The sequence below is a fragment of the Castanea sativa genome, chromosome 12 (genome assembly GCF_040712315.1).
Source record: "Castanea sativa cultivar Marrone di Chiusa Pesio chromosome 12, ASM4071231v1".
NCBI classification, from domain to species: Eukaryota; Viridiplantae; Streptophyta; class Magnoliopsida; order Fagales; family Fagaceae; genus Castanea; species Castanea sativa.
The window spans coordinates 3,279,567-3,297,268 of NC_134024.1; the positions used below are offsets into that span (position 1 = coordinate 3,279,567).

The following is a 17,702-nucleotide window of genomic DNA, read 5'->3' on the forward strand; positions in this document are numbered from 1 at the left end:
ATCTCTACTTTTTATTTAGTTAGTGGATGATGTAACAATTTTTCATTAAAACAAAATAAGATTATTTTTTTAAAAGTACTGAAGGTAAGTCAAACCTTTTGAAAAACTATAAAGTTCTATTCTTATTGCTTTCTTTCTATCTATTCATAATCAATATGCCATCTACATCACACATGAATGATTTAGTGGATTAATCTATAAATTTTATGACTAATAATGCACCCACTAATTAATTTAGTATCAGTAGTGCGTAAAGTAGCTGAAAGAAAGGGCACAAGCAAAGCTAATTATGCACTTCATGATCATTGATAAGAACATAGCTGTAACTTTGTTTGCACTTAGTTTCTATTATGCTTTTTTTTTTTTTTTAAATTCATTTCATTTGGCGTTTCTTAGTATGGCGGATTTTTGTTTGTTGGGTCTCTATTTGAAAAAGTAGGAAAATTTTTTTGTCAAAAGCGGAGGGTGCAACCAAAATGTAGAAGTATACGGATAGGGTGGCTTAGAAATTAAGAAACTGAAAATGAAGAGATCAAAAAATAATGAGGAAGAAAAATGTAAGAGCTAGGAGCAAGCAAAGTTTGTAATCAACAACAAGATCATTGATATCAGAGCCACTTTGACATCAACTGAAGAATGTTTACCCTTTCAAAATAATGAATTACGCCTTTTTAAAGTGAATAATGGAATCACTCTGCAAATAATGTGATTGTTCTTTGAAAAACTGAACATGCAAATTAATGTAAGGGTGCACAAAAAAACCAGGCTGGTAATGGCCACTTAATCTGTTCCATGCCTCCTCATGAAGTAGCTCCATTAGTTCCAATACTTCTCATTGAATTGTTTGTTGGTTTTTCAATCTTTAGAACAAGACTTTTTAAATTTTTATGAGATAAAAATGTTATATAAGATATTAGGTTTAATTCTCTGCAGAGTATGTGTATAACTGTGTTGTTTGTCGATTTTGGATCTTTGTGAGTGATGTTGCCGTTAATCTTTGCCCTTTTGTATAACACAGTGTATGATGACGATATTCTTTATCTCCTTTATATGCAAAGCAATGTTTCTGACCTAGCAAGATGCATTTATAATCTCATCATTTTCAACTTTGCTAAAGAGTGTTGCACCTACACCTAACATTTTTCTCCTGTACATGTTATCCAAACTTGCCTAGCCTTATTGACAGACGTTTCAAGTCAACTCTCAGAATCTCATGAGCAGATCAAGCCTTGTGATTACTGCTCATTGGCAATCCTGTCTCTATATTAACATGTGGTGAATATCAACCAAACATGAACAATTATTGCTGGAACTAACTCTAAAGTCCCACTATTGAAACAAATTGGCTCTATTATTCAGAGAGCTAAAATTAACTCTCAAGTAATAGAGTTTCAAGCCCAACAAATGTTCATAAAATAGTTTGAAGCAAGAGTAACCAGGGCTCTAGCTTCTGCGGTGACTCCTAAGCTCAGCAAATGTACACCTACTGGCATTATCCAACTTCCTTGTTCTTCAGGTCTTCAATCAGCACAGCAAGTTGCCAAGGAACCTTCTTCTTTTCCAATCTTCCACTGACCAAAACAAGTCTGGAAAAACCACTCTGTGGAGCCTTAGTTAATGCTTCTCATACAGAACGCTGCCACTATTTGCATATGGCAGAACTGCAACAGCCAGAAAAAATTATCCTGCCAGCCCAATATTTATAGGCAAAACAACCCCATTTGCAACTTCTCTGCCTGTGCCTCTCGACAGTCAGCAACACATGCCGTCCCTTCACAACCAGACACACTCGCCTTGGTACTCTCCTGCAGTTACTCTGATCCACAAGTTTATCATAGGCTTGTGTATACCTACAAAACAAAGCTTCACTGGGCATTAGCATTTCAAAAACAGACTCTTGCGCACCCTCAAACATCACTTTGTTGAGGTTATACCACAAGGTCCACGGAGTTAGGATAAGACAATCTATAGAACATCACATATTCCTTCTTATGAAAATCAAGATCTTCCATCAACTGAGTCAACCACTGCTTCAAAGAGCAAGGGCAAATGAACTCAGTGCTATCCAAGCTAATGTTCACAAACAAGTTAGGCGCAATGGTTGCTACTTGCTAGAGATTTGAGGCCCTTCCAGAAGATTTCTGTCCATCTGTCCAAACCCGATCATCTGTCAACTGTTCCGAAACACCTGAATGTCCTTCATCAGCTCTGCTACCACCTCTTTGTTACTTCTATTCCACCCTCTAGTTTTACAAACAAAACTGAATGAATCCCCTCCAGTTTGTTCTTCTACTCTTGCAACTCTTCTCCAGCACGATTGGTTGCCAATTGAAAGATTATAAAGGTCTGGGTTTTGCTTATTTTGCTGCTGTTGAGGCTTTCCTTTAGTTCATGACAGTTACCTTGCACATAGAAATCAAACTTTTACTATGCATGACCACATTAGTGGCAGGGAAAGGATCTCCCTTGCCTTGTTCCTATAAGTCCAAATAGGCCATAAAATAAAGACAAACGACTCTGAGAAGTAATTTAAGTTTTTTAAATTGTTACTGACATCCTTCAGCCAGCTCTAAATCCAAGCTTGAATCAAGTAAGGCTGAATGAAATCACTTGTAATGGACAGGTTAAAAAAAAAGCCTTTCTAACAGTTCCAAATAAGTAAAACCCCTGTGCATACTTTAACATAAAGCAAAGCATATTATATGGAAAGGAAAAGAAGGAAATATATAAGAATTAGAATTCTAGTTTATTCATTTTGAACTACCTGTCAATCTGTCATGCCTTCACTAATGAGCCTGTTCTTGTGGACTTCTAAATAAGCGAAACCTAGAAGCCTAATTCTGAATGGAAGAAAACAACATGGGATAGAACGATAAATCAATATACCTTTGGCAGTAAAAGCTTCCAGTGTCGATGTTTACTTGCTTTCCAGCACATGATTCTTTTAAAACGCCAACAAAATGCATTGTCTTGCCATTCTTTTTTTGTACATTGAAACAAAGGAACCATAACAGCACAAGAAGAAAAGAGCACAATATTTGGTGTTTGTTCCAGTTATCCAAGCTAATGTTCATGAAGAACTTATGGGCAAAGGGTTGCTAGGGATCAAGGCTCTGCTAGGACATCTGTCCACCTGTCAAATCCAAACATTTGTAGACTGTTGAATGACCTTCACCACACAGCCTCTCTATTGGCCAACTTTGCCACCTGTTTGTTAACACAAAGCTTTTAGCTTCAAAACACTTTCACAGAAAGCCAATAAAGCTACTGTCATATAGTATTTTTAACAGCTCAACTGAAACAACCAGCCATGGAAATGCACCTTCTCTATCTTACAAAAGAAGCTGGATCCCCTCTATTTCCTTCTCCTATGCTTGCAGATTGTCTCCAACAGAGTTGGTTGCTAGTTGGAACACTTAGACTTGCTTATCCTGCTGCTATCAAGGCTTTTGAACTGTTAGTTACCCTGGACATTGAAATCAAAATTTACAATACATGACCACATTAGTGGCAGAGAAAGGCTCTTTCTTCACAGTTGCCTTGTTCCTATAAGTCCAAATAGACCATAAAATAGAGAAAAAAAAACAATGGGAAGTACTTTAAGATCCCCAAAACTCCTTCCCTTCCTCCAGCTCTTCATCCATGCCTGAATCAAGTAAGGCTCAATGAAATTAGTTCTAATGTACCGATCAAACCAAACCAGATTTCTCTCTCAATTCTTCCCTCACAAGAAGAAAATTCAAGAAAATTAACCAAAGGACAATCATTTTAAAGGTAATTGTAACCTACATAACTGGTTCCAAAGCTCAGGGTCTTCACTTATAGTTGTACCAATAAGATTAATAAAGGACCTGCCAGCATGGTTTCTACAATTCCTAGTATGCACTAGCCATTATCCTTTTTCAACCAAATACCCTCCAGATTTAGAATGAGGCCTAATAAGCTTGTCAGCAACACAAACAGGAATTTGTAAAATTCTTTCAGAATTATTTTGGCTATGGATTTTTCAAACTAATTCAAAATTTCACCTAAAAGTATCTTCGACTAGCACATATGCCACAACAAGAACCTATGCAATTTCATTGGACATCCATTTGCCTTGGGGACATCCAATAAAATAGGAACCTTTTATATATATGTACTTGTATTTCTATAAAGGTGAATTATCAATTCACTATGAAATGTAATACATCAGGCTAAAATGAAAAAAAAAACAATGAAAATGTGACAAAACTTAAATTCTAGACAAAATGCATCAAAACAATGATAAAAAGTAGGACAGGGTTTACAAATCTATGCAGACTACCTTCTCCAATTTTCAACCTTGTCTACATAGTTACTTGCCTGCATGAGTCTAATTACCATAAAGACGAAATGTAAAATGATCTAGCATGGTTTGCCTTGGTTATGATCTGAAATAAGTCTTGAAAATTTCAAGAATATCGAGAGCCCAAAGCACAAAAATTTGTATGGTAAAAACTTCCATAATTTTTTTTTTTTATATAATATAAAAATTCTACTCTAACCTAATCTAAGTGTATATGTGAAACTTCCATAATTAACAAGCAATGTTATGTACAAAATGAGTTTAAACTATTAATATTACAGTTAAACAAGGCAATGCAAGTAATAGGCCGATACCACCCATTCCATTCAAAATTGGCATTACATATATTTTATTAAACTCTTGAATGTTTGAAAATATAATTAACCAAATGGAGAGGAAAAAGATGTCACTTTTAAATGAAATTCAAAAATTATTAAGGTCTCACCCATGCCTCTGCACAAACATCACATGGGATGATGAAGTGTAAGATGTTTTCCTAACATTGCAAAGCAATGGAAGCAAATGGCTAAGGCTGTTTTGTACTTAAGAGTTTAATACTATCTATTACTCACAGTAATTGTTGATTTCCATTAGTGACATTATTAAGTTTTCATGAAATTATTAATTCATGGTGTGTGCCTCTTGCATCTTCATCTAATTTGTTGATTACAGTTAGTGACATTATTAACTTTCCAAACTTTGTCCTCAATCACAATCATAAATTCATAGAATTCTACTTTACTCATTTTGAAAAACCTGTCATGCAAAAAACAATGAGGTTGTGCTTTTAGATTTCTCTAAAATGAGGACAGGGAGGGCAATGATGAGGAGGGTGGGGAGAGATTCAGAGTTTGCATACTTTGCAGATCTAAGCATGGTTGCCAAAACATGAATAGTATTGTGAATCAATTTTTTATTTTTATTTTTATGTGTCATATATGTATCATATTATGTACTGCAAGATACACAAAAACTTAATAATATTTTTAAAAGATTATAAATATACATATATAAAGGCATATCCCCCCCCCCCCCCAAAAAAAAGGTATGTTCATTAATAATTTAGAATATGTTCAACTAACGACTAATTTAATCATTAATTATGTAATAATATTTAATAAAGTTAAATAAATAAATTTAATATAAAATGTTAACATATTTTTATAACGTACACATTCAAATTGATTAAACTTTAAAGTGATATATATTACATGACATATGAGCCAAAATAATAATTAATCTTCATCAAATTCATCATTTTGCCTAATTAACTCCATCTAAGTCAATGTTATCATCATGTTCATCATCTTACAAATTTATTTTTTCATTGACATTTTCTTCTTCATCATCAAAATGTACTCTCGTATTGTTCTTTTATTTTAATAATTTTTCTTTGTATTTCTTCTTAGCATTCTAACTTCTTAGACTTATAACAACAATAACAAAAATATAAAGTAATTATATATTTTTTTATTTAATACCCTTTTCATAGTATATATGAAAGAACTTTGCAAATATGAAAATGAAGTCTCAAGTATGTAATCTGAATTTTGTAGGAGAAAGAAAGAAGTAAAAAAAAAAAAAATCAAAGACATGTTATTTTGTTATTTTATTAGGCTCAATAATGATCTAATAATTTTGTGTAAAAACAAGTCTACAAACTTATTAAACTCAAATAAAAGTACAAATTTTGTGTTAAACGGAAAAAAACAAACAACAAACTAGTACATTTGGCAGCAAAAGCTTTCCAATTTTGATGTTTACTTGCTTTCAAACAGATGATATCTTTTGCATTAGGCTCTGTTTGGGAGTTCATAAGGGAATGGAATAAAATGATCATAAGATAATGGAAAGGAATAGAATGGAATATAATGTATTTAAGTAAGGGAAATGAATGGAAAAGAATGGAATTAAGTAACCTTGATCGAATGTTTTAAAATAAAAGAGTGGAAATGAATGAAAATGAATGGAATGAAAGTAATCTTGTTTGAGAGTAACATGGAAGGAATGAAGTGGAATCATTTTATGACAATATTACTATTAGACCTCTATTTTAAAATAAAGGGTTGAATATATAGGGGTATTTTGGGAGTTTTAGTAAAAAATTCATTAAATCTAATTTTATTCCCTCCTATTTCTCCCAATTTCGGGGGAATGAAAATTTGAGGTTTTAACGGAATAGAGAGAAATGAGTGTTCCCTCCTGTCCATTCCATTCTCTTCCCTCCCACTTAAACTCCCAAATAAGAGAATGAATTTTCCATTCCCTCCATTAAAACTTCCAAACAAGAGAAGGGAAGAATATTCTAAAACTATTCTTTTCATTCATTTCCATTCTATTCCATTCCCTCCTCCCAAACAAGGCCTTAATAAATGTGCATTGAGAGAAAGAAAATGAAGACACTAAAGGTCCGTTTGAATAGAACTTATTTTGCTGAAACTGAAAACTGAAAACATTGTAGCAAAATAATTTTTAAATGTGTGAATAGTACCGTGGAACTCATTTTTAATAAAAAAGTTGCTAAAAAGTGAAGTTTGTGAGACCCATAAACAGTACACGAGTACACTGGTCACAGGAAAATAGTCAAAAGTTGCGGCTTAAAAAAAAAAAAAAAAAAAACATGGAAGCAAAACACAGACATGTATCCAAACAGATACCAAAATGACCCTAGCAATTAGTGAATTTGCTAGGAGTCCCGTTGACAACTCTAATCAAACACATGGTGGTCAATCTATCAATACATGTAAACTAAGAGAAAAGGAAATGCAGCAATTAACAGAACTTGAAATAAGAAGCCAGTGACTTACAGGCAATGAAGAGAAAATGGCGGATTAGCCTTCCTGGTCACTCGCGCTACTATACTCCCAATCGCTCCTTACCCCCCATTCGTCGTACTCACTTGATCCCTCAAAAGCAGAGTCACCATGGGCCAGTCCTGGGAGCCTTTCAATTTGCTTCGGGTGTGGTACATCATTAGAGCTTCCCTCTCCACTAGGTCCAGCCCCATCACAATCATCCGAGCCCTCATAAAGAATGATGCTGTTGTTGCTTCTCCGACTCTCAGCCATAAGTCGTTTGATTTCATCGATGTCTTTTTCCCTCTGTTTCTTTCTTCTCTCAGTTCTCTCAGCCCGGCTTTCTTCAATAGCTTTCTTCTTTCTCTCGGCCGTAATTTGATTGCGATTTTTTCGGAAACTTTCACTATCTTTCTTGTACACCAAATGAATTCCGCATTCCTTCACCTCCGTGCGTGAACCATGGGCTTGATATCTAAAGCCAAACTTAGCGAATCCATTCACAACATCTCTTTTCCAATTGCTCACTCCTATAGGTAAATAGGCTAGGAAAAGCTGGTCTGATAAATCCGGAGGCGTTGGAAAAATTATGATTTCTGATGAAATAATTTGTCCATTACGCATAAAATAGCAGTCACGTTGTACAATGTCGACCGGTTGACAACAGCAAAACACAGCACAACTAGCAATTCCCGCCAACTCATTGTACAAATGAGAAGGAACTTTAATATTAATTTCAGCCCCTTTATTTTGAAGCTCAAACCACTCCGGAATTTCACTTTCCAAAGCAATTCTGCTTACTAAGTGTCCAGCCTTGGGGCTGAGCCTGTATATATATGGAATGAAGTCTTGACTGGGAGCCATTTTTATCCAACGTTCTTCCAACTCCGGCGCCCTTGGGGCAAAGTTTGTAAAAGCAATCCACATACTAGTTCCAAATCCAAAAATTTCAGGAATAGGCAACTTCCAATTCTCTGGTAATGAATCTAATAATGGACTACCCACCGGCCGATATGGAAGCATTGGTAATGATCGGAGACTCGGGCAATCTTCCAGGCGCAAAAATAACAGATTACTTAGTTGAGCAATGCTTTCCGGGAGGTAACCAAACTTATTTCCACTTAGAATTAATTCTTTTAGACTGGGAAGGCAACCAATTCTATCGGAGAAACCATTGAGATTGCAATAACTTAGATCCAATTTGTTCAAAGAAAACGAACCCTCCGATAGAGAAGTCAATAACATCTCTAAGGGATCGGGACTTCCTTGCATGAAGGAACCAAAATTATTTCCTCTTAGAATTAAATTTCCTAAAGTGGATAAGCAACAAATAGCATCGGGGATTGCATTGAGATTGCAATAACTTAAATCCAATGTCTCCAATTTGCTCAAAGAACGCAAACACGATAGAGAAGTAATTGACAAATCCAAGGGATTGGTACTTCTTCGCTTAACTCCACTAATAAATAGTTTTTTAAAATTTTTAGCAGCTCCAGTCTCATCAAGCCCCTCTAAACATTCAGTAGCCCCCAAGCTCTTTAGTAGTTTTGAGCATCCAGAAATATGCAGTTTTTCAAGGGATTTGAGATTTAAAAAGGAGATAGGAAGAGTCATGAGGTTTTTGCAATCTTTTACATTCAATAAAACAAGACCCGTCAAATTCCCAATTGATGTAGGCAATTTTGAAATGGTAGTGCCATCTAAGTAAAGCTTTGATACACTTTTCATGTTTTCCCCAAATTCTGGAATACTTTTTACTTTTGAGCATTCAGAAAGAATAAGAATCTTAAGAGACTCCATTTCAAGCTTTCTTGGAAGACTTTTGAGGTTTTTGCAACCTTTCAGATTAAGAAGAGTGAGCTTTTTATGAACTCCAATTAATGGGTGCAAAGCAAGTAAATTTATACAATCCTCAAGTTCCAATTCCTCAAGAATGGGGAAATCAGTGAAGTTAGGGGTTTTAATAAGTTTCAGAGACTTGTTCAATTTGATGGCTTTCAACCTCTCAAAAGACTGTTAAAACTCAAAAAACAAAACAAAACAAATAACAAACAATTAGCTTCTACAAAATCTTACAGTTTAATGAAGCTTAATAATAAAAAGGATACCTAAATTACCTTGGCTTTGAAACTTGATGGAAACAATTTTGAAGGGTACCCACTCCAATCAAGAAATCTTAAGCCACTAGGAAGATATTTGAGATCCTTCTTGAGGTCGACATTATCAATTATGAGGGTTTTCAGACAATGCATCTTTGAAAAGGATTCAAGATTCCAATGTGCCACTTTTGGATTGAATAACTTTAGGACTATGCCTTCAATTTTTTCTGTTTCCTAATAATCATGAACAAAAGCTATTAGTGAATTGCAAAATGTATAATTACCAAAACTAAGCTATGTTAAACTAAGTTAAAAAAATGTAATAGAGAAACTCTATGGACACAACTTTTGTGCAATAACTATTGCCACAATATTAACCAGTGTGATTGTGAATGGTAGAGAAAAATTGGTATACCCATGTGAAAGTGATGGTTTTATCAATCATAGTCACAAATGTCATCAAATTTTTGTAAATGTTGTGGCAAATTGTGAGGTTGTCAAAGAACTAAATATAATAAAGTATTTATTCATGTTCTTTAAATAACATCATACCTTATTTCTTTCTAGTGCATCTTCAATGTCTTTATACAACCACAATCTACTACGCATCAAAGGATTGTCAGGGTACTCTTGACAAACCATATCCCGACCCATTTCTTGGAGTAAATCATGCATCCATAATCGATTGTCTTGCAATTTGATGAGAGCTTTCCCTTTAAGAATCTCTAATCCATATTCAGGGACAAGTTCAAGATAATCTAATATTTTAAAGACACTATCTTGATCATTGCCACAAAAGAAACATGAAATATTAAGGAAAGTTTCTTTTTCAAATTGTTCTAATCCATCATAACTTAAAAAAAGTACTTTGTTAATACCTCTTTCTGGAGATTTTTTTAGCTTGTCTAACAAACCTTTCCAGAAAACTTTTTTTTTTTTTTTTTCAAAGAGAGACCCAAAAGCTCAAGGGCTAAAGGAAGGCCACGAGAATAACGTACAAAATCTTGGGATAGTTCCATATAATCAACATCAGGATGGCCTTTCCCAAAAGCTTTCAAACTAAAAAGTTGAAGAGCTTCGCCATTATGCAATTCTTTAACCTCATATATTTCATTTACATCATGTGTCTCAAGCAAGCTCTTATTTCTTGTTGTTATGATAATCCTACTACCTGGACCAAACCAATTATGCCCCCCAGCTAACTTCTCTAATTGCTTTAAATCATCTACATCATCAAGAACAAGAAGAATCTTTTTGCAATGTAACCTTTTCTTTATGATGAAAACTCCCTCATCAACATCTTGTATATCCATATCTATGCCGCACAAAAGCTCTTTCAAAAGTCTTTTTTGTAACACATGTAAACCATTTTCAGATTTCCTCCTAACATCATGAATAAAACTATCAGCTTCAAATTGATTGGAAAACGTTTTATGAACAACTTTTGCTAGAGTTGTTTTACCCATTCCTCCCATCCCCCAAATTCCTATAAAGCGAACATCTTTTGACTCTAAAGCTAAACGTGACTTCAAATCCTTAGTTCGGGAACTTATTCCAACTAGTTCATTAGTTTCGATTTTATAACTCAATTTATTTGATATCCATTGCACAATGTTTTGGATAACTTTTGCCTCAGAGCTGCAAAAAGAAGAGAACAATAAGAAGTGAGTCTCACCTACCATGATAGGACCCAAAATAAAAGTTACTGGATATATGGTATTTAGTTTAGTTGGTTAAAACTGAAATTGGGACACAAATGTAATTGAATGCTTCAACCCAAACTCAAAAGAACCATCCATATAAGTGTTGTGTTATAGTTCATTCTAACAATTGCGTTTGAAAATTCCTAGATGTTACGTCTTCAATCATTATTTTGTTTTGCATCTTTAGATATAGTATCATGTGAAACGTTTCCGTACGTCCCAAGATCCTGACCTTGCAATCAGAGTATTTACAAGAGATGGGGGAAGAAGAAGAAACAATCTAAAGAAAGGGAGGGAAAGCGAGCAAAATAGTCAGAAATGAGAAAATTCAATGTCATCATCCAAATCCCATTGCAGAAAATTATTGCATAATCCGGGCCTATGCTCCCTACATCTCAGAGTGGGGTGGGCCCATGATGGGTGGGACCCACGAGAGAGGGAGCATAGTCCTGGACTATGTAATAACAGCTCCCATTGCTTAGGCTAGCAATTGTTTGGGTCCATCACAGCACCCTGGGTCACAATGTTAGTTATTTGTATAATAGAAAAAGTAGTACAATTTAGTTAATCAAGCTCAAAATTCACCTCCAGTAAACTCATGTGAAAATATATTTAAAAAGAAAATGAAGAAGTTAATATTTTTAATTAAAATAAGTGTTTGGTGGGATCACGGAATCTCTTAAGAGAAAGAGACCAGAGAGACCAGAGAGTAGGCAGGGCAGTGGCTTCAAAGAGTGGCAAGCTTCAAATGTTGTTTTATTTAAATGTGGTTGATCGGATCGGGCGGGACGGAGCTGGGGTTGATTATATGGAAATCAGAGAGAATCCGGCCAAGAACAGATGAAAAACGGTAGAACTCCGGCGATTTTTTTTTGAAAAATGGTAGAAATCCGGCTAGATCCAGCGAGATCTCGCCGGAAAACTGATGGGTCGGTCCGATGGGATTTCTCGGATTTAAGAGTGTAATAAACACTACTAAAAAACCACTATGTGTACCTTTGATGTAAAATAATATGCTCGCCAGATAAATTCCCCACTTCTGTCAGAGCCTTCTTCCATTTCTGGATCTTCTCTCCGTCTATTCTGTCATCTTTATTATGGTCAGCAAAGGCTTTTCCAAATGGCCCAGTCTGGTTCCGCACGTCTGAGGGATTTACATGGTAAAAGATGGGCACCACTTTAAGTCCCTTATTTTTTTTGCATTCAACAATTTCAGCAAGTTCATCCAAGCACCACCTGGAATCTGCATATTTTTCTGAGAAAATAACAATTGCATACTGGGATTTTTCTATTGCTTGTATGAGCTCAGAAGCAATGACTTGTCCTAGTTGGAGTTTTTCGCTGTCTCTGAAGGCTTCAATGCCTCTCAATATAAATGCCTCATATAAATGGTCTGTAAAGCTAAGGCGGGTGTCCTCACCCCGAAAACTGAGAAAAACATCATAGTCCGAACCAGGTATTGAAGAAGAAGATGATAATAATGATGAAGAGGGTGTTTCGGAGCTAGTGGAAGCCATTGGAAGCTTAGTAACTAGCTTGTTTGTGGCAAAGTTATAAAGAAAGTTGCAGAACAAAGAAAAGGGAAACCTGGAAAGAGAGTTATCAGAGCTTTAGGAGTACTTTCTGTAAGATCTCTTAAAGGTGGAAGAAGATAAGTATGAAAGGAACCGTGTGGGTGAAAGAAAAAAAATAAATAAATAAAAGTAAAAGGGAGAGTGGGATACGTGTCCATGCAAGGAAATTTACAAAATGAAAATTACATCTATTTCAAGACACAATAAATTACCACAAAAGTTTCAAAACATTTGAAATATTAGGTGCCCGGTTAGTTTAGCATTTTAAATTCATATTTTTACATTTTAAATAATATTATACATATTTTTATATATTTTTTTATTTATATATATTTTAAAAATCTCATCTCAAATTACAAAAATACCATCTCAAACTACTCTATCAAACATCCTCTAAATTTTTTATTAGACTAGGATTGAAACTAAAAACAAATAGTATTGTGAAATTATTGTCACATTTTATTATATTTTTAGACTTTTTTAATTAGTGGTATTTTCTTTAGAAAAAAAAATAGTGTTATTAACATAATATTTTTATAATAAATTTTACACAGTAAGTTGTTATTAGTTCTCATTTGGACCTATTAGTGACATTATTATTATTTTTATCTACCATTAACAACTTGTTATATAGACTTTATTATGAATTTTTTGTAAAAATATTGTATCCATAACTTGCATTAAAAGAGATAATTAAAACAAAGTATTCTCTTTTATATATATATATATATATATATATATATATATATATATATATATATATATATCTTGTCTTTTTTTGGTAATTTATAACTCAAACTTCTACTTTTATAAATACTAGTCAAACACTCAGCTTTTTCAAAAAATATTTTTTAACAGTTTTTATCAAACATTCAACTTTTTCAAAAAGTTCAATTTCATATAGTAGTTTTTAAAAACTTGACTTTTTCAAAAAGTCTAGTTTCAAAAATTTGATCCAAACACACCCTAGATGAATAGATAAATTAAGAACTTTCGTGCCTGCGGGCCAACGAGCATGATGACCGGCTTATAAAGTATTGAACTATTGATGGAAACTTTATTATTATTATTTTAAATGTAAACAGCAAAAAGAATTTATAAGTTGTATGAAAATGTATCTAATATATTTGGTCAAAATACCATTTTGGTCATTATATGTTGGGATTATTGTCAATTATTTTGTCTTTATATTTAGGTAGCAATCAATTTGATTGTTATTATTTTCAATTTGAAATCAATTTGTAATTAATTTTTGTTAGTGTCTTAGTGAGATGATGGTAAAGATTAAATTCATGCAAATTGAAAATAATAGAGGCCAAAATTGACAATAACAAAAATATATATACATAAAAGATGAGTTTATGGATCAAATGATAAATTATATTCAATTGGTATGAAATTTGGTATGTATGTTAATAACATATAGAGTATATAATTTAATGGTCAGATTTTTAAAATATGAATTTAAGAATAAGTTATTGGGTAGTATAACATTACTTAGAATTCCAACTGTAATTTGAACCCAATCTTTTATATATATATATAGACACCACACGTCCAGGAAACTGCTTGGAAGGGCTCCCACAACAGTTCTCTGCCAACCAGATTCAAAAAGTAAGTTTTCCCTATAAAAAAAGAAGTAATTTTCCAGTAACGCTAGAAAAAAGAAATGTTTGCGAGTGATGTACCGTTCTTTCTAACTGTGATGAACTGGTGGTGCCAACTTCTTCTTTATTCTTAGAATGAAATTAATTATCTTACTCATTAAAAAATAAATAAACTAGAAAGAGAAAATTGATAAAAAGAAATATTTAAATGGATCTAGAGAAAAAAAAAAAAAAAACAGTCTTGAATAAGGGTCCGTGTGAAAAATGAACTAAATTTAAAAAAAAAATTTAACTAAAAGTATATATTAGTAGCATCATTTTAAGCAAGTATTCATAATTTACCACTAGGAAAAAGAAGATAATTTAGTATATCTGCCACTTCACTCTTCCAGGAATCGTCCTGCCAAAATTGAAAGAAAAATTAGAGAAAAAGAGAACGTTTTGATGTGGATTTTTCATTTCAAGGAGGAAGTGAAAGGAGATAAATACAAGAGATGGATAGTCGTGAAAAGTGAAAATTTACAGATTTTGGAACTGAAATTGCGGCAGTGATTGTAAAGCTTAAAAAACTCTTAGAAATAATGCGGGATTCAAATCCTATTATATAATTGAATTTTTAATTGTTAGAGATACATTAGATATATTAACCCAATAGCATAAGCTTGAGTATAATCTTATTTTGTATGTAAGTCAAATCTTCTACTTATACTAAAAATTTATTAATCATAGTTAATGCATGGTTAGTCTAGAATTTAGTCTATTATATATACCTATGTTAGGTTCATTATTACACAAGATTTGTACTGACACTCTCATATAATACAGATGTAGTATCAGGTTGAACCATATAACCCTCATATTATTATATTTTCTATTTTATGTTTTCACTTCCGCATTTATTCTAGCATATTCAACCTAGTATATCACAACTAATATTCAACATTAATATAAATGAATGGCCACTATTATTTCTGTTTGTGAAATAGAGAAGAGAGGGGGAAAGAGGGTGGGTGGGGCATCACATCCTTTGATTTCAGTCAACAACTGTTTGTTTTTTAATTTAAACAGAGTAGGTGTGTAATTGACCTACTCCTTCAAGGAATTTTCCTGGTAAGACAGCTACCGAAAATTATTTTTTAACTGCAATGAAGCCCTAATGGTAAACTCTTCCCCATGAATTAATTAGTTGTTTAAAAGGCCGAGTATACACATCCTCTCCTTCTAGGCATCCTCCAGTCAAAAGGCATCCTCCAGTCAAAAGGCAGATCCAAGTTATCAAATCCATAAGGAAAAAAAAAGAAAAAGAAGAAGAAGCCGGATATAGTTTTTATTTTATTTTTTTTAGAAACCAACTTGCTTAGCTTTTATTAAGGTAAATTGGCTGAATCATCCAAAATTATATCATAAATTGTGAATGGAACAGCCTCTATCCACACCACAAAATCAAAAATATTTGAAGCATATCGTGTCATATAATGAGCAACCTTAATACCTTCTCGCCTAACATGAGAGTAAAGTAGTTTTTGAAAAAACTGTGAAAAAGCCAGTTATAATTTATCTTATGTAATTGCATGTAAATAAGAGACTCAATTTTTAAACAGAGGAGGTGTGAAATGGTCATCTCAATTCAAACAAGTCATATACAATGACTTAGATTTATATTTGTAAATAAAATAAATTAAGGATAAGCATTGCTTAGCCCCCACGAACTATGTAAGTATTATGGTAATAATTAGTCTAAGCAATGCTTATCTCAATTCAAAGGCATCTTCTAGGAAAAATGTCTGAAAATGAGAGCTGGGAGAAAAGAACCTTCATAGGATAAGAGAGCAGCATTGATACATTAACAATGTTTATACCAAACACCCTTTTGTTCTTTAAATGGCTGAGCATACACATCCTCTCCTTCTAGGCATCTTCCTGTCAAAAGGTGGACTCAAAGTTATCAAATCTATGAGGAAAACCAAAAAAAAAACAAAAACAAAACAAAACAAAAACAAAACAAAACAAAACAAAGCAAAAGGAGAAAAACAAAGCCAGATTTAGTTTATCTTATGCAATTGCATGTTAAAAAGAAAATGGATTGGAACGATAGAGATGAAGAGACTTTGTTTGCCCATCACACCTACACATTTTTTAAACAGAGTAGGCGTACAAGTGGCCATCTCAATTCAAACAAGTTATATAATAATGACTTAAATGTATATTTGTAAATAAAATAAATTTTGATGAGCATTATTTAGCCCACAAGGCATGTTAGTATTAAGGCAATAATTAACCCAAGCAATGCTTATCTCAATTTAGAGGCATCTTCTAGGAAAAACAATTGAAAATGAGAGCGGGAAGAAAAGAATATTCATAGGATGGGAGAGCTGCTATGACATCAATTATATACAACTAGTTGCAAACTCATGTGATGTGTGAAAATATACAACTATTTTGGAACGTGGTATAATGTATGATTTATTTTCTAAAATGTGCTAGAGATATTATTTTTTAAATTATTTTTCATCTCTCCATTTTTATATATATATCATTCTATTATTTTGAGTTAAAAAAAAAAAAAAAAAAAAAAAAAAAAAAAAATTAGGTGCATTTGATTAATATTATTCCATTATTTGTTTTTAAGATAAAAGATAGAAATACTATTCTTTTTTCATGTGATTTATATTATTCAAACTTTTGTATAGTGTGTTATGGTTTTTTTTTTTCTACAACTAAAATTTTTAAGTTCTAAAATTAGTTATTTGAATTTCTCATTCTCTTAAAAAGACTATCATGATAACCAAATCTCATCATAAATTTAGCTTCATGGTTATCCACCGTATAAAGTTTGTTAATATTGCTTTTCTCAATTTATTCGTCGTCGTATCGGGGACTGCATTAATGCTCTGGTGGAAAACTTTTTTATTGATTTATTTTTAAATACCAGGTTTAGTGGAAAGTAGAAAGTGGAAACTTGATCATCAATATATATTAAATGCGGGGATTCCTTTCCAAATAACGTTACTGTGCAAATGATTTCGTTAGTTGGCTGGGTTTGGAAAGTATGTGGGAAACTAACAACTCGAGTTTTAGAAACTCGAGATTTAATTGAAACTCGAGTTTTTAAAACTCGAGTTGTCGTGTTTGTTCTTCGATTACGTGGACAAAGTTTCCACCTGGAGGAATTTAGCCACGTAGAAATCGAGTTTATAAGACTCGAAATATGTATTAAAAATCGAGATTGTAAAACTCGAGTTATTGGGTTTGTCGGAATTTAGCCAGGTAGAAATCGAGTTTATAAGACTCGAAATCCACACAATTTTCCCCCACTTTACCTTTCAAACGCGTAACTGAAACACTCTCAATCTCTCAACTCTCAGTACTCTCAATCTCTCAACTCTCAGTCTCTCAACTCTCAGTACTAGCAGTACTCTCAATCTCTCAACTCTCAGTCTCTCAACTCTCAGTACTCTCAATCTCTCAACTCTCAGTCTCTCAAACGCTCTCTCTCAATCTGTCACTTTGAAACGCTCTTTCTCCTCTTTCAGAACCCTCTCTCTCTCGCTTCTCAGCTGCTGCTACACCGACCGCTGCTACACCGACCGCCGGTCC

General features: G+C 33.3%; 2 protein-coding genes across 2 annotated transcripts; both read right to left on the reverse strand.

Moving 5' to 3' along the window:
* Positions 1 to 1,189: 1,189 nt before the first annotated feature.
* Positions 1,190 to 10,103, reverse strand: LOC142618645 (TMV resistance protein N-like). Its single transcript, XM_075791612.1, has 6 exons — positions 9,774 to 10,103; positions 9,240 to 9,455; positions 7,135 to 9,135; positions 3,323 to 3,646; positions 2,887 to 3,207; positions 1,190 to 2,402 (listed from the first exon to the last, which is right to left on the reverse strand). The coding sequence occupies exons 1-3, from the start codon at positions 9,894 to 9,896 to the stop codon at positions 7,159 to 7,161; spliced, it is 2,316 nt and encodes a 771-aa protein (XP_075647727.1). The 5' UTR covers positions 9,897 to 10,103; the 3' UTR covers positions 1,190 to 2,402; positions 2,887 to 3,207; positions 3,323 to 3,646; positions 7,135 to 7,158.
* On the reverse strand, positions 9,773 to 12,593 carry LOC142618646 (disease resistance protein RPV1-like). Its single transcript, XM_075791614.1, has 2 exons — positions 11,921 to 12,593; positions 9,773 to 10,859 (listed from the first exon to the last, which is right to left on the reverse strand). The coding sequence occupies exons 1-2, from the start codon at positions 12,439 to 12,441 to the stop codon at positions 10,127 to 10,129; spliced, it is 1,254 nt and encodes a 417-aa protein (XP_075647729.1). The 5' UTR covers positions 12,442 to 12,593; the 3' UTR covers positions 9,773 to 10,126.
* Positions 12,594 to 17,702: the final 5,109 nt, after the last annotated feature.